The 21,726-nt window shown below is 38.6% G+C and overlaps 1 protein-coding gene across 5 annotated transcripts in view; it reads left to right on the top strand.

Moving 5' to 3' along the window:
* Window positions 1–21,726, top strand: part of pde4d (phosphodiesterase 4D, cAMP-specific) — a 465,837-nt gene that overhangs the window by 112,351 nt on the left and 331,760 nt on the right. The window contains exon 1 of one of the 5 annotated variants that reach the window (XM_057830863.1): window positions 12,287–13,492. The exons of the other annotated variants lie outside the window; for them this stretch is intronic. Within the exon in view, the coding sequence (XP_057686846.1) occupies window positions 13,191–13,492 (302 nt within the window). The 5' untranslated portion in view covers window positions 12,287–13,190. Of the gene's footprint in view, window positions 1–12,286; window positions 13,493–21,726 lie in introns of those variants that run through there. 5 annotated transcript variants of the gene reach the window in all.

Raw genomic sequence — 21,726 nt, 5'->3', positions numbered from 1 at the left:
CCATAGACTTCATAATGTATTGACATGACACATTCCCCATTCACTGCGTCACGCCTTCCCGAAAGGGGCCATCCCACACTCCGCTTAATTTATTAGCAGTCGGTCACATGCAGCTATCTAACGCCGGATTTAGTTTGAAAAAGTATGAAAGCTATACTGCATACAAACAGGAAGTATATGTGTCAAGAGTGATTTGTTCGAGGATTCAAGGTAATTATATTTTTCGTACCATGTACTGTATGTATTTTGAAATGTTGTGAAAAAAAATCAATAGGCGATATAAGCCGCTAAAGCATTGGAATTTGCAGTATTTACGTAAAATAGCTGCTAACTGCCCGTTTTTTTTTTTTGCTTTCAACCAAGAATCGAGACTGGTTTACATCCCTGTCTAAAAGAATTCAGGGATTTAAGCATTTATTCACAAGAATTTTCAACGCAAAAAGCTCAGTGTTGTACTAAAGAGGCCGCCACAGTGACTTAAAGACTAGCAGCACATTCAGCATATTTACGTAAAATAAATGCTAAAAGCCCGTTCTTGTTGTTTTGCTTTTAACCATGAATGGAAACTGTTGTACGTCCATATCTATAAAGAATTCAGGGATTTAAGCATTTATTCACAAGAATTTTCAACGAAAAAAGCTTTTTGTTTACATATGGCGGCCGGTAATTTGCTTTCTGATCAGCACTATAGTTCGCAATATTTACGTAAAATATATGCAAACTTTTTTTTTTTTTTTTTGCTCTTTACCAAGAATCAAGACTGTTTTACGTCCATATCTATAAAGAATACAGGTGTTTTGGAAGTGGACAAAATACATTAATGCAGACATACAGTGCCTTGCGAAAGTAATCGGCCCCCTTGAATCTTGCAACCTTTCGCCACATTTCCGGCTTCAAACATAAAGATATGAAATTTAATTTTTTGTCAAGAATCAACAACAAGTGGGACACAATCGTGAAGTGGAACAACATTTATTGGATAATTTAAACTTTTTTAATAAATAAAAAACTGAAATACTTTTGCAAGGTACTGTATTTCATAAGTGGTGGCACACACTGATATATTCATCTCATGTCAAATGTAGCAACTTGTAAAACTGATATTATATAATTACAGTAATGTATATTTGTTATCAAACTTTAACATTAAATATATTGAATACTTTAGCCAATCAGCACTAAAATCTTTTATTTTCCAATCAATGTCACTACAGCGAGTACGATTTAGCCATTTTTTCTGAAGCAGATGTTTCCCAAAATGTTGTAAACCAGTGTTATTTATATTATACATTATTTTTTAAAAGGAATCCAACAAACCTCAATAAATTTTGATTAAATGCAGATCCCCCTCAAAACACATTTTAGGTAATATAATTATCATAACATAATTATCTATAACAAATAATCTGTCATCAATTGAATCCATACAGCATATGAACAGGGAGTACTGAATGCAAGGTTTTCTTGATTTAAAAATAAGTTGGCCATCTGTTGTTTTGTTTGAAGGTTGTGCTGGGACACTTTCTCGCCAACGACCTTGTTTAAACTTGGATGCTGACTTAAATGAAATGAAATGTGTGTGCACTGGTACAAGAGCACACACATATGTCACCTAGGCAAGCCCATGCTGTTGCTGCTTCTTCCGCTGTGGACGGTGTGTCATCACACTTACCTGCCGCCATAGTTTTCTGTCACCTTGTTTGGGAGGAAAATTACACTTCTGCTGTTAAGAGTGGAGATTGCATTCCCCACAATATTAGTTTCTAGAGGAATGGCCGTACACCTCCAGGAGCTATGTTGAAGATAAACACATGCACATGCACACACACAATGCAAAAAAACACTTTTTGGTCAGGAAATGGTGGCAAACCTACAGTACAAAGTAGACACTCTACCTATACAGTATAGTATAATAGAATAGCTTTAATAACCTGGGTGGACTTAATTTTATTACGGTCTGATGTCATCGCAGGCAAAAGAACAGATTATTGTGGGGCCCTGTGATTGATTGGCCAGCAGTCCAGGGTGTACCCAGCCATTTCAAATGTGACTCTAATGAAGAGAAGTGCTCTACAAAATGGGAGTATGAATGTTACTAGTTGAGCTAACCTCCTCATAAAGTAGCTTTTTATCAAGCAAACACACGTACAAACTTAACATGACGTAAAGTAGAAAGATTTTTTGGGGTCATTTTTACAAGAGTTAACTCGAGATAGTTTAAATTTAACAAGGTTAAAAACTCTTATGAATCATATCCTCTTAAAATAGTTTACTCTGAAAAAAGTCGTTTTTAATACTGTATGCTTTTTGTTGGCCTTCCATTATGTATCTATGTATCTATCTATGTATCTATCTGTATCCGTTCTGAGACCCCCAATTTGTCCAAATTACAAAATTGTCCGATATGCATGTGTGATACATCATTGGAAAGCTTTAAATCTCAATTTTCTGGAGGAAGAAAAGTTTTGAACAGGAGGGCATTTAAAAAAAAAAAAAAAAAATTAACAGCAAAACCCTAACTGGAGGCGAGAGCACGCGAGAGCAGAATTACAGACCCCATGACTTTAACGAGATATTATCGCGTACTTACCTTGTTTCGATCCAAAAACTCCATGTAGCATGTATCACTGAGTGCCAAGACACAGCTGTGAATGGCTACAGCTGGATTTTGGGGGGATTTTATGGGTGAAACATGGTAATATGACAAGGGTTGTGATGCAGAAATCGCAGACATCAATGAGTGGTCGAGATTTTCTTTTTCATACATTTACCCTTTTAACTGTTTTTTTTTTCTTTTTTTTTTTTCTTTGTTTGGATTGATTATTTATCACCAACATATCGGAGAAAATGCAACAGTAACAACAACAACAACAACAAAAATACAATTAAGCGATAGTTATGAGGTAGATATCCGTGACATTTTTACAGATGCCATTTTTTTCATTGTGACATAATTTGTTTAAAAGTTTAAAATATGTGAATGAATAATTTTTTGAGGTGTTTTTTTTCTTTTTTTAAAATTTTTTTTTAGAAAAACTAAATATGAGACATCAATTATTGATTCTAAGCTAAAAACGATAGACATTTTGAATAATACATGTAATTAATTACCTTCATTTTATGGCTGGGTTGAAACAGAAGTGGTTGCGCGACGTCTGCTAACGGGGGTTTTCAGGGTAAAAGGGACAAATTAAAAATAGTTCGGGGGCTTAATGCGCCATGAATCTGGTATGGCAGCATATAGACATATTGTTCTATCAAACGCAACAGTTCTTTTGGCTTAAAATACAGCAGTTTCTTTTAAAGAGGAGTGCAAGAGCAGAAACTGTTTTTTCAGTCTTGTCTGTGTTTTCCGCCATATATATATATATATATATATATATATATATATATATATATATATATATATATATATATATATATATATATATATATAGACCCTACTCACATGACGTCACAACCACGCCTCCGCGCCATTTTGTCCGTCAACTCGTCGTATTGACGCATTACCGCTACGTAAATTCCTCCTATTACGGTGTGTTTTTCTGCTCGTTAACATTAATAATCAAAATGGTGAAGGCGTGTGTGGCGGTTGGTTGCAATAACAGAGAAGATGAGAGACTTGAAGTTCTACCGTATTCCGAGAGACCCGGAAAGGAGAGCGAGATGGACTGCTGCAATTCGACGAGAAAACTGGGCACCAAACGATCACCACAGATTATGTAGTAGTCATTTTATATTTGGTAAGATGCATTTAATATATATTTAGAGGGTTTTGGGCTGACAAACCACAATTAAGAACATTGCGAGGCTAATCGAACATCGAACTCTTTGAAAACAGCGACTGTCTCTTTGCAAATGAGGCAGACACAATTGTTGCGTGTTTTATTGAAGAAATACTCCAATATCCACCTATCCTTGAAGCGTTGGCCATCGCAGTCAACTTTTTTTTTTTTTTATTGATTGTCGCCATTTTAGAAAGTTGGAAGTAAATGGTCACACGGGGTAATGTTGCTTAGAGTGCTGCTCTTAAAGTTTTTCATACTTTCGTGAGAATAGGCTGATTTTGTGTGGACAAGATAGTTGTAGACATCAGGGTAGCAGATGTCAGGCAGAGAGGGCGAAGACAGCGGGTCGAAAAATATCGATTTAGGCATCAAATATGGATCTGGCGAATGGATAGACTGAATCTTTTCCACATAATGCCTTTTATGCAACGCATCCAATGAGTTTACAGCGTCTGAAAGCACCGGGGCTTCCATGAATTGCACTATAAATTGCACAACAAACCATTGAGAATACGGATAAACAATGACGGACAATATGGCCGCCGGATACAACGACACGTCATTCTGTGACGTTGGTGAGTAGGGTCTATATACATACAGTGGGGAGAACAAGTATTTGATACACTGCCAATGGGAAAACCCATTGGCAGTGTATCAAATAATTGTTCTCCCCACTGTATATATATAGCATTTGAAAGTTAATTTGTTGTATTGGCTAAAAGTAAAAAACAGCTCTTGGTGGGTGTAAGTGTGTTGGGTTTTGTAAAACTGAATAAAAAACAAGTGGAAAAAAATAGCAGCTCTTATCAAAGTACAAAATAAAATAGAAGAAAACATCAAAATTGTAAATTTGTGTTTTTATTGTTCCCACATTCTTTAGTTCACAGGTTATATGCAAAAATAGGCAATACACCCTTTTTGTTTGTATCAACTGAGGTGACATAGTCAGCTAGCACTCAACAGCTAGCAACTTTGGAATTTGCGTTGAAAATGCCACGAATGTCATTTTCAAGCTATTGTAGTCGACCATTTTCAATTTTGCCACTCCAAACAACCAGATTTAATATGTAGCTGACTGAATCGGATTTGAATATTTAATGTTTTAATTTAAACTCTTCACTCTATTTAGCCTTTGGCGAGTGGGTTTGTGGGTGAGCAAGTTTTGAATTATGACATTGCGTGGCCACTGGCGAGACTGCATGAAGAAACTCAAAGTGGGCAGCCACTTCCATATTAAGGTGCAGTGAGACGGCACACTGTCATCCATTTGAAATCTGCTCATTTGCAGAGTGGTTTGACTTAAAAAAAAAAAAAAAAAATCACTGCATTCAAATCACGTCATCATTTGACCTTTGAAAAAAATAAACCTTTTTGCTTGTATTCATATCAGTAATTTGCTCAAAATTAAGGTATTTTTTTTAATGATAAAACATAATTCCAGGATTCATCCAATGAAACCAGGTCTCCATAGAGAGCACCTGCCTTAAATCTTGTAGAATATGAGATCTCATTTCAAAGTTTGTTTCAAAGGATTAGCTCACTTTTGCTCCATGCCTTTGCCTGTTATCACTTTCATTAAAGATGATTAACCAAAAGGTAAATAATGTTTTTTAATTAGAAGGAATTATTGTGATTTCCAGTGAATTTTTTTTCCAGTTTTATCAAGTGCCTCAGTTTTGGGATGATATTTAGTTGTGTAAAACTGCGTTCAAACTTCAGAGATATCTGATTCGAATCGGATTCCTCGAAACAGATTTTTAGGGCTGACTGTTCACACCATTTTTAGCAAGTGTCCAAATCAGATTTGGGCCTGTTCAGACTGGGACACATTATTGAGCGATCTGACAGGCTTTTCTGGAAACGAAAGCGTCATCCAACATAGAGTGACGTCATGGACAGTAAAAACCCATTTAAACTGTTCAGACTGAGAAGCATCCTGTTCATATCGGATGATAAACTACCTTCCTTATGTGGTTTTAATACATCCCGCAAAAATCAGGCTTCTGTGCTTCATGACTGTTCAGTCTACAAATGAGCCATCCAGTTTCAATCTGGATGGGCTAAAAATCAGATTATGGCTGCTAGTCTGTTTCGATGACAGAGCAGAGGTGTTTGTTGACATCTGTAGAGCTGTTACTGCTTTTATTTTGGAGCAGCAGATATAATATTGACTAACTTTTTAGAGAAAGGGACTTAAACCAGTGTTGACTACCCTGTGACAGATCTGCTACATGAATTGCTAAAATGTAATTTGCAATAGATTCTTTATGGAAATTCTTGTTTTGAAGGGGTTATTGTTCAATTGGTGATGACTTTGCAAAAGCACTATTCAATTGTGGACTGGATGTAGAATAATGGGCATCTCCTGCCTCAGCCCGTCTCAGATTTCCCTAAAGTTTCTGTGTTAACCCTTTATAGGGCACTCGTTGGACTGAAAGTTTAATCCATTTTGACAGGGAGCAACGGTGGTTCCTGGCACGGTCGGGTTGGGCGGTTGCCTGTGCTGGCAAATTGCTAGTGGCGCATGCTTACAAGGTTCATGTGAGAGATTGTCTGCTATTATAATAGGCGTCCTTAGCATTGTAATGACGCCCTCTCCAGACCGCAGTTACTGTCTGCATGCATAGTTAAAGTCATGTGGTTTAAAGTGCGTACGACACGAGAAAAAAAAGTCTTAAATAGGATTATTATGTGAATTAGAATCATATTTTGAGACGATTCGACTATATACAACAATTTAGCAAAGCACAGATGATGAGAAATTAGTTTTTTAATCTGCTGGTTAGCTACACCTACCATTATAGGGCTCTAGCGTCCCCAACAGGTGGATGACGTCAGCGGAGTCACGATTTCATCTAATTAAGTATGCAGCCCATTGAGAGGGAATTATTCACAACGAGGAAAACACGACAAAGAGAGCCACAAAATGTCATTGTTTCAGTCTCTCTACTCCAATATTTTTACAGGATATTCTTTTTATCCAAGTATTTTTCCCCAATAGCTAAATAAATGGCTTGAGAAGGACCAGTCAGCCCGTTGAGGGGGAATTATTCAGAATGAGGAAAACGTGACAAAGAAAGCCGCAAAATGTCTTTTTTTCAGTATCTTTACTCCAATATTTTTACAGGATATTATTTTTTATACAAGTATTTTTCCCCAATAGCTAAATAAATGGCATGGTCATGACAAATAACAGTCTTGTGCTAAATGGAATATGAAATAATAAAAATCAATTTATTCAAGACGACATGGCAAAATTACTCCATAATCGTCAAAACTGTCGACTTCACCTTTACTGTTGCACCTCCCGAACGATTTTATGCCACCTTAATCGGGCTTATGTCATTTCCCTTCCCCGGCTTTGGAGAATGTAAACAAACCAAGAAGCGTGACAGCTAGCCGACATGTTAACCCGAACCGAGTGATGTTTCAAAGTCTTCGAAGCGGAAAATCACACATACTGTAACTAGCCCAGATCATTTCACATGACGACTTGGTTGTCGATTGTTTTCGGCGATTGGCAAACCGCCCGGCGGAGAGCAATTTACAGCTAGTTCCTAGCTACTACGGAGAGAGGAGCTCGCCGGGTAAGCAGCTGGACAATGACCGCTGCCAATTAATGACAATAACATGCCAATCCATGATCAAACGTAAGTAGTCCTTTATTTAAAGAAAGTTTGTACTGCTTACTTTGTAATCGCTGTATTCACGGCTATTTTTGACTCAAAGTTGCAATTTCTGATCGGTCGGAAAATTTGACAGTATACCAGGCACTTGAATGAAGAGGGGAATAAGCCGGGTATACTAGTAGTGCTCTCCCGGCGGGGGGATGTGCGTCAAGCCGCCAGTCGTCGGCCGAGGGGACAAGGAGCATGTCACAAAATGCAAGCCACCTACATATTAAAATGATCCCGGTATTTGACATAATACAAAACACTATCTTTACTCAGTTCCTCGTAAGTCCCATGGTCCCACAGTAGTAGGGCTTGTTTTGGCCAATATCCACCGGTGAATGGGAACCTTTTGAAACCCCCAAAAAGGCGCACACGCCTCTGCCTCCTACAGCAAGATTTTTCTGCAACTGTTTGGCTGGCGTGATCCGAAAAATAAACGTATTAATCCGCAACATCAGCTGAATCCTTAGTCCTTGTCATACAACAGTACGGCTGTATTGTGAAGAGGACTCCTTCCTCCGTACACGTCACAGTGCCCTCTTTCTCAACTCGAGACTGTTGCTGGAAGTCACTCATTTTCATGGTGCGGGATTCAAAAATTGAATATATAAAACGATCGCTTCCACACACATCCAAGCAGTCCATTTCATTCAGGAGCATAAAATACCACATGTATTATGAATTAAACATGCTTTTTCGTGTCATGTCGATGTTTGATAAGCTAAACACAGTAAGAGGTCTGTGAACATTGACTATATGTCTGTATATTATTCTCCAGATACTAAATGTGTGTACATGCATGCATGCACACCTGCACATGAGCCCAAAAAAGGATTTCATTTCACCTCCTGTGCCCTCTAACCGGAGCACCTCAGCACATCTGAGCCAATTACTCACAAGTAGAATCTTCTACAATATTTTCTTAATGTTTGTGATGTTAGATTAATATTCTCTTGCACATATTTATTGTTGTGCACTTTCAACTGGTTTCATAGCCTTAATAAATGTAACATTCTTAGCAAATACTGTGTTTTGGTTGTTGGGTTGTGCTAAGTATACTTCATGCGCTGTATTTTGTGGGTCAACTGTTGTTGTTGTTTTTTTTTGCGGTTGTTTTTTTTTTTTTTTTTTTTTGGGGGGGGGGGGGGGGGGGGTCTTGTCACTTAGGGCACCATATAGGCTAGGAATGCCACTGACAGGGAGAGATTGCTTCCAGCCCAGTCAAAATGAATTGTCAGTCCTCCAAGTTTAAATGAATTGGATGTCTATTGTTGTCAATGTCAGCCAATGGGTTAAATACTATGGGGGGGACAACAACTTTCGAATGTTTTTGGGGGCCATAACTCATGTATTTGTTCAAATGAATTTTTTTCATCCAAGTATTTTGTCTGTTCATAACAAATTATACAAAATATTGATGAATAATTACTATATACTGTATATATATATATATATATATATATATATTATTAGGGCTGTCAAACGATTACAATTTTTAATCGGGTTAATTACAACTTAAAAATTAATTAATCGTAATTAATCGCAATTAATCGCAATTCAAACCATTTATAAAATATGCAATATTTTTCTGTAAATTATATATATATATTCTCTAAAATAAATTGTTGGAATGGAAAGATAAGACACAAGATGGATATATACATTCAACATACGGTACATAAGGACTGTAGTGGGCATTTCACTCTACTGTCATTTAAATCTGTCTATGCTGTCCTCACTCCGAAGCGTCTACTTTTTCCAAAGCTAGACAGCTAGTGAACGACGTCATAATAATCAGACTTCTTTCTTTTTCATCTGATTTATTAATAAAATGGCCTCAAACCATTGTCCTCTTTAGACCGTCGTAAAACTACAAAAAAAAGTACACAAGCATTGCATTAGCAACAACATTAGCTTAGCACGCTATACAGGTTCACTAAACATAAACAAAAAGCGTCTCATACAAAAAATATAACATTTCGCTTACTAACATAATATGTACATTATTTACAACAACCATACTTACGGACAAATCTTGTCCAAGGATCATATAAGCCCAACATTACAACGTAGGCGTCAGCCCGAGATGTCCTGCAGCCATATTGAACTGGCAAGACAACAATAAACCATGTCGCAAAGCAACCACAAGAGTTCGCTGTTAGACAGCACAAAAAGCCTTGCTGTAATACTTACCAAAAGGCAGAATACTGTCTGAGCGGGACATGTGCGTTAATTGCGTCAAATATTTTAACGTGATTAATTTAAAAAAATAATTACCGCGTGTTTTGAAACAATTCTGATACTGCTTATGATCAATCACAGTATCAATGAAAATGAATAGTAGCGAGGCTGATACCCAATCACCAGGCTACTATGGGTTAACTTGTCTGTTATATCCAATCAGACAAGTATTCTTTAAGTAGACACTGCTTATAATCAATTACAGTATCAAATAATATAATAGTCACAACTCATAATCAATTGCTATGACTTATTATTAACTTCAGGATCGCGGATCGTCGGCGACTTACATGGACAGCAAACAATAACACTTCACTGCGTTAAACAAGCGGCACATTTTATTTAACCCACAGTATAAAGTGTACAAGCAAACAAGCAACAATTGTATTTCAGCTCATAGATTACATGCAATAACATAAATCTCATTACCGTGTGCTGGAAGGACGGAGAGCCGGGCGTCCTCAGTAATAGTGAGCGAAGAAATACCAAGGCTGGGCGACCGCGCGTAATCCCACAGCGGACTCTAACCCTACCTGCCCCCGTCGCTTCTTTATAACAAGTTTCGCGCCTCGTAACTTCCCCTCCCGTTCGAGTTTCACACACGGCGAGAATAATTGGCCTCCCTTAGAAGTTTCGTATGGCCGTTAGCCTTTTGGGAATCCTTACTCCCTTCTTTTGATTTAGTGGTCAGGCCGTACCTGGGGATCCTTACTCCTTCGTTTGACCTAGTGGTACCTCGGGGCTTTTGACTTAGTGGTCCCTCGGGGCCTTTGACTTAGTGGTCAGGCTGCCCCTAAGATTAAGAACAACACATTCCCTTTGAGATACATTAAGGTACACTATTTTGCGAAGTCAGCTTGATGGGTTGAAAACAACACATTCCAATATTCCCCTTCACCGCGCGTTAACACGATAATTTTGACAGCCCTAATATATATATATATATATATATATATATATATATATATATATACTGTACAATATTGTAATTATTAATTACAAGAAAACAAGTATTTGAACACCCTGCTATTTTGCAAGTTCTCCCACTCAGAAATCGTGGAGGAGTCTGAAATTTTCATCGTATGTGAATATCCACTGTGAGAGGGATAATCTAAAAAGAAAAATCCATAAATCACAATGCATGATTTGTTAACAATTTATTTGTGTGAAACAACTGCAAATAAGTATTTGAACACCTGTCTGTCAGCTGGAATTCAGACCCTAAAAGACCTGTTAGTCTGCCTAGTAAAAGTCCACCTCCACGCCATGTATTTTCTTGAATCAGATGCACTTGTTTGAGGTCGATAGCAGCATAAAGACACCTGTCCATCCCCTACAATCAGTAAGACTCAAACTTGTAAGATGGTCAAAACCAAAGAGCTATCCAAAGACACCAGAGACAACATTGTTCACCTCCACAAGGCTGGAAAAGGCAGAGCAATTGCCAAGCAGCTTGGTGTAAAAAGGTCCACATTTGGCGCAATCATTAGAAAATGGAAGAAGCTAAAAATGACAGTCAATCTCAATCGGAGTGGAGTCCCATGTAAGATATCACCTTGTGGGGTCTCAATGATCCTAAGAAAGGTGAGGAAAAAGCCCAGAACTACACAACAGGAGTTGGTCAATGACCTGAAAAGATCTGGGACCACCGTTTCCAAGGTTACTGTTAGTAATAAACTAAGATATCATGCTTTGAAATCATGCATGGCACAGAAGGTTCCCCTCCTTAAACCAGCACATGTCAATGCCTGTCTTAAGATTGCCTATGACCAATTGGATGACGCAGAGACGATACGGGAGCAGGTTTTGTGGTCAGATGAGAGTAAAATAGAACTTTTTGGTCATAATTCCACTAACCATGTTTGGAGGAAGAAGAATGATGAGTACTATCTCAAGAACACCATCCGTATTGTGAAGCATAGGGATGGTAGGGTTAGGGTTAGGGTCATGCTTTGGGGGTGTTTTTGTGTGCATGGGACAGGATGAGTGCACTGTATTAAAAAGACAATGACTGGGGCCCTGTATTGTGAGATTTTGGGGAACAACCTCCTGCTTTCAGTCAGAGCATTGAAGATCGGTCGTGCCTGGATCGTCATGACATGACAATAACCTGAAGCACACAGCCAGGAAAACCAATGAGTGGCTCTATAAGAAGCATAACAAGGTTCTAGCATGGCCTAGCTGCTCTCCAGACCTAAACATAACACAAAAGCTCAAACTCTGTGTTTCTCAGCGACAGTCCAGAAACCTGACTGATGGGTGGGCCAACCTCCAGTGTGTGCAAACCTGGTAAAAAACTACAGGAAACGTTTGACCTCTGTAATTGAAAACACTTTACCTAATATTAACATTTGTTTTCTCAGATGTTCAAATGCTTATTTGCAGGACACAAATAAATCGCTAAAAATTGATACATTGTGATTTCTGTATTTTTCTTTTTAGATTATCTCTGTCACAGTGGACATGCACCTACGATGAACATTTCAGACCCTTCCATGATTTCTAAGTGGGAGAACTTGCAAAAATAGCAGGGTGTTCAAATACTTATTTTCTTCGCTGTATAAAATTATAATTGAAACCTGGGGTCCACATACAGTATGTGGGCATTAGTATACCAATTAGTATACATTAGTATACACGACTTAAAATATGACTTCCACATATGTGGATGCCAGTCAGGCCTTTATAGGGTTAGTTTTTTATTGAATTACCAAAAATCGTCACTTGCTTTATATTTTTTTGTATGTAAATAGTCACTTGTTATCACAATGTTCTTGTCAAATTATTAAATTCAAAAATACTTTGCCACTAAAATTGTGACCGGCCACTAAAATTGTGACCGACCAGTGCAACAGTATGTGAACTGTGGTACCTATAAATTGCTACTTTTTGGCCCATTGAATTTAAAAGTTATAATAGGCTTTTATTTTTGAAGCAGGTTTGTAATCTTAATCTAACTGGGTTGTTTTTCCAATTTATCAGTGTCGTTAAAAGATTTGGCCAAGTGGCCGTGTCTGCCCACTGCCGCCTTGTTCCTTCTCCCTCTCGCAGGATATCAGGGGAGGTGCTCTGGGTGGTTCTCTCATGTTTAATGTACAATCCGGTTTTCTTCCCTATATTTGCCGCAGGATTGTGGATGTTGCACAGGAGTACAATAGGAGGTGAAGGAAGGAGGTGAAGTTGAGTTTTTTGTTCTGTTTAGCACATGAAAAGTTGCGCACTTGCAGGATTAGCCCAGGATTTAACATGTGACACTTAAAAAAAATATATATTTACAAAGGTTCGAATGTAAACCTCCGGGACACTTGAGGCAAAACATGCAACTTTGGACTTGGATGTACTTTGGGAGAATGGAAAAGAAGTTGATGGAGTTGAGCAAGCGTTAAAGTTTGCCTAACTTACTGATTCGCTCACAAATTAGCATTTGAATGCACCCTAAATAGTAGTTTAAAAAAAAAAAAAAAAAAAAAAGGACCAAGGGGAGGAAATGGATCCCGGCAAAGTGGGGACACAGCCGGCTGTTGCCAGCGGCGGCGTCGGAACCGGCGTGAGTGCAAAGGCGCCCAAACATCTGTGGAGGCAGCAGAACCAGGGTGCGCTCTCCCCGCTCCACCACGCTCTCCTAGTGCGCAAGAGCCACCAGCGCGTCAGACAGCGAGGTTTCTCCGACACCGAGCGGTACCTCAGCCCTCTCAACATGGACCGGACGTACGCCGTGGACACGGGACACCGACCCGGACTGAAGAAATCACGCATGTCTTGGCCGTCGTCGTTTCAAGGTCTTCGACGGTAAGCTTCGAACGATTCGTTGAGTGAGGGAGCAATGCAACGGTGGCGGCGGCAAAGTGCTTCGCGATGGGCGTTGTGCGCGCCAGTCACCCGGTCATTTAGCTCCGGTTCATTTTTTTGCAGAACTTTGGAACACCGGCTCGATGCACTATTGCCTTTCTGTTTTTCCAAACGGCGACCCGCGTTTTGCATCACTTTGTCACAATGAGCATCGTTTCTTTGAGCGTTATAAAGGAACAATTATTGCGCCGACCTGCCAATAACCATAACTTTTGTTTTTACGGAAAATGAACAGTTTGAAGGTCATTGGAAAATGAGGGTTTGTATGAAATGACAATGCAATGTGACACAAGGTAGTGAGGCGTTCAGGTGCAAATGACAGCTGAGGTGTCGCCCCAGAGGCAGGTCACTGGAATATAAAGATGTGCAAATCAGCAGGCATATTATGCACTGATCCTGAAGGATTAGCGAGGACTGTGTAAGCCAATCGTACTAGTGTGTGACATAAGGTTTTACTTTACAGTTATGTTCATTTCCAATGTGGCAAACATATGGCCCAGGGGCCATGCATGATCCTTAACGACATTTAATCCAGTCCACTATGAAATTCTGTCCATTCATCCATTATGTCTAATAGTGCTGTTCCTGTACAGGGTTGTGGTGAACTGGATCCTACCCAATTAGATTTGGGGTGGAATCCGACTACTCCCTGGATTTATTGTGGTGCCAGCAACTGCAGAGCATGTAACGAGACAATTATTCACACTTATAATCAAACTGTCATTGAATGGCAATAGATCCTGAACAAAGGGTCGGGTGAGTGAACCTGAATACCGACATAAAATGGTAAAAACAAAGTGAACCAAAGACCCCAAAAATATATATAGATATATTTTTAAAAAACAATTAATGCAACACTCTCCCCTAGTAGTTGGACACATTTGTTTTCTAAAGGGAATGCTGGTTTCCTTTCAAATCTCTTAACATGTATTTTCTAAGCATCTTTGAATACATTGACCTGTCCATGGATTGGAATACAGTATGCTTATGAATGTTTTTTTTTTATTTATTTTTTTTTATGTGCCTGCGCTTAAAGCTTTAGCTCCCCATGACTCTAAAGAGGACTTATGAAAATGGATGGATGTTTCATAATTTCAATATACTGTATACAGTGTTTTTCATATTTTATATTGCTCTCAGGTCTATGTAAGGATTTCAATCGTTTATCACCCTGAATGTATCATGTGACCACAGTCCCCTCCTCTTCCCCTTCTGAGCATTTTATTCGGACACTCAAAAGGGATGACAGCAACATTTTAATGAAGCACTTCCTGCACACACATAACACAGAGGCAAAAAGGCAAAAAATGGCTCTGGTGTGTGCGGGAAGTGCTCTAATTATTCACATGTTCTGGGAAGAAGAGCACGCACGACTGAAAGGAGGGGGAAAAAAAACATCTGAGGATGAAATCTGAGAAGGTCACTTCAGCTCCCTTGTCTAAAGTGACTGTTAGGGATGCAGGTTTTATGTCCAACCACTTGATGTAATCCCCTCACATTTTTTAAATGCCTCTTATTCTTATATTCCTGTGATGAGAGACTGCGAGCGCGCTTGCTTGGTCTGCTACATACAGGCTGTTGGTTTGTCTGGCTTGCTGACAAGAATAGTTCCTGTCTTTTAGTGGCAGAACAGTCACACGAAGGAGAAGCCAGAGCAAGCGAGAAAGGGTAAGGCAGGGAGGGCACGTGAGATTAGAGCACAGATGGAAATGACACAGCCATGCAAGCACTTTGCTACACTTATATACCCATCTCATTTTATCAAGGAAAGAAGGCTAACACCAATATGTGGCTTTCTTTTGACAACGTGTTCACATACTGCTTGACTTGATCCCATAGAAAGAGAGCAGCACTTCAGGAGGTAAACGCCTGTGTGATTCCCTGAGCAAATTACATTTTACACCACAGACTAATTACGTTAGATACACTGGACTGTGCATTGCGAGGAACAGCAAAGCATACCACAACAAATCAAATTTGTGCCAGCACGCAGTGATTTGCAGTTGGTCATCGGCCTCCTTTTCATTTTCAAGTTTATGTTGCTTAATATTACTTCATGCTTTTTACATACATTCCATTTGCTTTGGATGACAACTTGCAAAGTCAGTCTAATTGTGACATTAGAGTGTAGCCTTGTTTTTTTCAATTCACAATACATGTACTACTTCAAGTACAGTGATCCCATGCATATTCACACTTAATAATGAAAGAATTAATCTGTTCGTTGGAACCTCTGTTATTATTGTTTTTGGGCTCTTTCTAGAAGGTCCTCATATGGTACTGAAGCGCTGTAAAGTAAATGTGCACGATTGAGTAACTGGTCCAAGGAGATTTGTTGGAATTAGTGCTGCAACGATTAATTGATTAACTCGAGTATTCGATTAGAAAAAAAAAAAGATTCAAATTAAATTTAGCTGCTTCCAGTATTCGTTTAGTTAAAGTGGCATTGTAATGGTTTATTTTGAAAGTGTTTGCATTTAGTTATATTGATTTGGGTGGATACACTGCCCTCTAGTCTGCCTCACTTGCCATGGCAAAATTGTTCTCCCACTTGAAAATATTAGAGAGGCCTGTGATTGTCAACATGGGTAAACCTCAACCATGAGAGACAGAATGTGGGGAAAAAAATGTGGAAAATCACATTGTATGATTTTTAAATAATTTATTTGCAAATCATGGTGGAAAATAAGTATTTGGTCTACACCAAAAGTTCATCTCAGTACTTTGTTATGTACCCTTTGTTGGCAATAACGAAGGCCAAACGTTTTCCGTAACTCTTGACAAGCTTTTAACACACTGTTGCTGGTATTTTGGCCCATTCCTCCATGCAGATCTCCTCTAGAGCAGTGATGTTTTGGGGCTGTCATTGGGCAACACGGACTTTCAACTCCCTCTGCAGATTTTCTATGGGGTTGAGACCTGGAGACTGGCTAGGCCACTCCAGGACCTTGAAATGCTGTTAGTGCAGATTGTTTGTTACATTGTGTAATTTTTTTCTACGATACAATAATTTGTAATGGCAAAAAACACAACAACTAGTTATTCTAAATAATAGTTAAGCCGTTTGTAAGCTTTCCCTTACCTTAAACATGCTTTAATTAGATTTGATGGTCTGATGCTGCCATGAAATGAACGTGTTAGTAATGACTTTTTTGCTCACCACTGCTATTTTTGGATGCAAAAGTGACAGTCTTGACAAATGACTGTTGTGGCTGTTTTGAAAAAAAAATCCCCCATGGAACAATTTCAATTTCCAAATGCTATTGTTCAGCGTCATCTTTCTCATTTACGTGTTGTAGCATTGTGTGTGTGTATTCTTCAACCTCCCTCATCCCCGTTTCACACTGTATAATTAATGTTTCAAACTCGGTATAGAATGTTTGTAAAATGAGTGCTAATGTAAACGAGGAGTATATGGAGAGCATGCAAGCTAGTGATTGGAGCTCCTGAGCACGTACTGAAGGCAGTCTTTGCATGTACAGCAGCATATAAAATACAGCATGCTCTGTCTTTTGACTGTGTCAACAAACAAAAGCAGCCAATTCTGAAATTGATGCATTTTGCTTGCTCCAAGCATTTTCCAGACGGAAACCAGTATTTCCGGTGGATACTTTCTGTTAACTGGTGTATCCATTATTTCCTGGTCTATTACGTTAAATCAAGATTTAAATGCGTAAGCACTTGTAAACTTGACTGTAGTCAATAAGGATTCTTCGATGTTTAGTCACAGTGGTCATCTATTTGGGTCTGTATTGTACGGCACAACCCCCCACCCACCGCCAAAAAATGTTTTGAATCCACAACGCAAGAAGTGAATAGAAATTAACCTTAGTTGTCACTTATCCTTAAATTGTTTATTTGTTTGAGTGTCTTGTTGCGCTTGTTTCTTTATGTATTATTTGCAATTTTTACACAGTACTATTTTTAAGTCTGATTATACATCGCTGCAAAATTGTAACATTTGAGGATCATGGCGAGAAACAATAAACAGTCAGTCTAGATTGGTCCACGTCCAGCCCTTAATTAATGGGGGTTTATGCCTAACACATCCATGTGACCCTTATGGCTCTTGTGCAGCTCACGAATGCACCAGATTTCTGCAACGTGTACCTGCTGAAATTTTTAAACCACTACTGCAATTGGCAGAGGAGAGTGGAAGGGGCGGAGATGATCTCATCAACTCCTGTGGAAAAACATTGCGGACGTACTACTAATCGCAGAGGCTCGCAAGTACAAAAATTTGTGTGATTCGGCCGATAAAGACCTCTGTGATGACAATTCCATCAAGCAACAAAGAATTTGTTCCCTCTTTTTTTCCTCTCTCTTTCGTTCCACCTTATTGATACCTGCAAGCTTTCCCATTGTGCAGAAAAATGGGGATTCTCTATTTCTGTTGTAGACAAATTTCCTAAGCGAAAAATGGGCAACGCAATCTTTGACGTTTTCTGCTACGGACTTCCGGTTTAGACAGGACAACATGAAATTCAGTTGAAGTAAGCAGGATTCTCCACGGATTCTCCAGAAATTGATTCTGCACGACGTAGATGAAGCTCCAGGACTTGGGCAGGTTGTGCGTCTGTTCTTATCACTTCGTTGATCGTTCGTGGACAAAATTCTAAAAAGCTCTGCAACCTGTGTTAACATGAAGTGTCAAATGATACGCCGGCCACTTCAAATAGGCATGTGCCGGTTACCGGTTTCAAGGTTTACCGTGGTATGAAAACGTCATGGTTTTAAAACCACTAAAATTTTCCGTCATACCGGAGTACGGTATTCGCTATTATACATTTCCCAAAAATGCAGCCAGAAGTGTCTTGGAGTGGCAGCGCTCACCCCTCCCTCTCCGGTTGTTGCTTGTGTTGCTATTCTGCTATACAGCCAGCGAACAAAAAAAGAAACACTCCAAACACAAGGCGTACTTTTCTTGAATTTATGGACGTCTCAAATCATGGTAACTGAAATAAACAAAACGAATACATTTAAAACGTTGTACAATATTATTTTTACACACGTGAGTAGCTTCATTAGCACAAACACAGGACAATGTGAGGAAGTCATATCCATGAACATCATGAAAAAGTTTGCCAAAAACAAAACACATATTTTCCTTTCAAATTCAAAATACAAACTAACTAAAAACTTACAAAGACGAATGTTAGCCTAGTCTTAGCTGCGAGAGCAACTTAGTCAAGGTTATAAATCTCACGGCCACTGAGAAACAAGCTTGAATGAAGGAAAAGCGATAACATCAAAGATCGCTAATTGCAACAGATGATCTTGCTCTAAGCATAAATGCACATTCGCTGGACAAGGAGAGGTCTCACACCCAATGTTTTTTAGATGAAACATTTACACAACAATTTTTACATTTTAACTTATTAATTTTTAACTTAATAACTTATGAATTCTTTATGTCTTTTTAACACAAAGGCATGACATGTAGACTAGAGTTGATACAGTGGCTGAAAATGGTGAAACTTCACTTGAGCTTTTTGCCCCCTCAAAAAAAAAGTCGTACAGTAGATATATTTTAATTTTATTTAGAAGTGTTTTTACTTTTTATAGCAATTTTTGTTCTTGCTCTAATCTTGAACAACCTGAGCTGTGGCTGTGGGTAGTCTATAAGTTCTATTTATTTTAATTTTATTAAAAATATGTTATTTCTTTGTTTATTTATTTTGACATTATATTCATGTTCCAAATTGCAAATATGTTCTGAAAAATAAAAAATCCCGGAAAAAAGTTTTTTTTAACCCATGCATCTCAAAATAACACATTTTGGAGCTATAATTGCAATACCGTCATACGGTGAAACTGCGGTATTTTTCCTCAAGGTTATCGTACCGTCAAAATCTTATACCGGCACATGCCTACTACATGGTATTGTTCATCTGTTTAGATTATAGTTATGGTATTATGCGCTCATCACACATATACATATAAACACAAATAGTATGTCATTCTTCTTTATTGCAGATATTGTTCGCAATAAAACCTTTGGACAACATGATTCAATTTCTTGTTTTATTTTAAAACGATTGGTGCATGTGCAAAACAGGTCAAATAATCACAATTTATAAAATGATTAGAAAAATATTAATGAAGGTGGAACATAAGTTGAGCCTTCCATCATCAAAGTAGAATGCACGTAGTCTCGATATATGCCCATCAACGTGCAGTAATTGTTGATGTGAGGCATATCAAGTAGTCTTTCCTTGCTTAACAGCGTTTTCCACATGTAAACAAACGAACAAAAGCTTGTAGCAATTCCAGTTATGCATTTACAGTAAGAAGCCCATGTATGACTTGAAGTATACAAGTGTTTTTTCTTTTCCATTTCTTTTTCGTTGTATAACTACAATCAGTAAAACTAATGATGTCTCAGCTGTGACGCAAAACACGGAATTGTCGTCAAATTTAACATAATTGTGCTATCCGACACGTACTGATTAGCAACATACTAGCAGCAGATAGCATGTGTTGCAGCCACAGCAGTACAGTAGTTGTCATAAATAATATTAGACATCATAATTACAATCATCATCGTGATTAGAATATCAAAGACAAGTCATTTCATGCGCAAAATGTTAGCTTTAGTATTTTTGGAGCATTGGACACATGAAAATACAGGGATAGGAAGAACATACTGTTCATAACGATAGCGGCAACATGGCTACATAAACACCCGGTCTTTGTGGTGGCACGGGCTTGGTTCCACATCTGCCTTCGTGAACATACTATCCTCCAATGTCATAAAGGTGGGAGATAAATGCGGTATTTCCAAATTGTCTCTTTCAGGGATTTTGATGAGTGATGCCACTCCATCTCCACTGTTGTTTTGGATAGAGAAATTGTGAAAGGGAAGTCGCGAGCAGAGATGCGCAAGTACCTTGGAAACTTGTCTATCGTCTGAAGTTGCTTGTAAGCCACTGACACACTTTTTGCTGCCCCCCTGTAGTCTGGGAGAATATCGCTTTCACCTCAGGTGCAAACAGTACAGAGCTGCGCGTAGTAGCACAAAGTATACATTTCTAAAAAATGCGTGCCGGATGAATTCTGTGCATCTCGTTTCTGCGCGGCACGTTCAACGAGTCGAGTATAAACCAGCCTTTACTCTCCTCTGAATTGGAATGACATTACTCAACAGCCCCATATAGAGGTGAAACTGCGGAAGGCTCTCGTTCTCCTGTTTTGTCGTTAAATATTTGCTTACGCTTTCCGTTCAATTTTTTTATTTTTATTTTTTTATTTTCTAATTTACCGCAGAACTGTCAAAGGAATATACCACATATTGTTGCTGTGTTTTTGAAACATTTGGAGAGACTTAGCTTCAAAGGGCAAAAGTTGTTATATTACATGCTCTCCAATTCGCACAGTGACCCTTTGTCTCCACTCAAATAAAATTACGGTTGGCAATCACCACAGGCAGAGATTTGTTCCTGTGACTATTTTTTTGTGTTTTTTGTTCTGAGTGATGCAGTCAATTTTCCTTTTTTTTTTTTTTTTTTTAACAGTTAAAAAAAACAGCGCTTACCCAATCTGAGTTGGTACTGTGCAGTGTTAAAGTGGCATTACTTTCAGTCTGTTTGGCACACTATCAACTGTTTGGAGAGCTGTTGGCATCATAGCAGAGTGACACAGTCAATTCAGTGAACAGTTTAACACACAGTGACGAGGAAGGTGACAAGTAAACAAAGGACAACATTTGAGCACTTCCATTATTTTGTTATTTGAGTGGGTTGATGTTGTGCAGTGGGTTGATTGAAACAAAGAGAAAGAGCAAGAATTCGTGATCCTATCGACCAATGAACTGTCTGCATTGTATCTTTACCTTTAGGCTTTGCCCTTTTCTGCTCCTAATCCAATGTTAGGCCAGCCCCAATTTTTGACTGAAGACGTGTCAAAGTCTTATTACCGGTATTCACAACATAATGGTATACAGCTGTAAGGCACATTAAGTACTTAGAAAAAAAGTAGATGGCGTTCTGCACGAAAATTGCTTGTCGACGATTTTATGAGAGGCTTTTGTTTTGCACAGTGTGTTGTTTGAAGGCCACTTGTCGCCCTTCCCAGACGTGCAATAAAGTAAGTAAAAGCTGCCCAAGAAAATGAGGAATATGAAGCTTTTGGCTCTGTGTTGCTGATGTTGTTTATGTGAGCCATACTTTGGAACA

This window comes from Corythoichthys intestinalis, chromosome 3, assembly GCF_030265065.1.
Source record: "Corythoichthys intestinalis isolate RoL2023-P3 chromosome 3, ASM3026506v1, whole genome shotgun sequence".
NCBI classification, from domain to species: domain Eukaryota; kingdom Metazoa; phylum Chordata; class Actinopteri; order Syngnathiformes; family Syngnathidae; genus Corythoichthys; species Corythoichthys intestinalis.
Note: the sequence above shows the minus strand (reverse complement) of the source record. Positions and strands in the feature narration are given on the sequence as shown.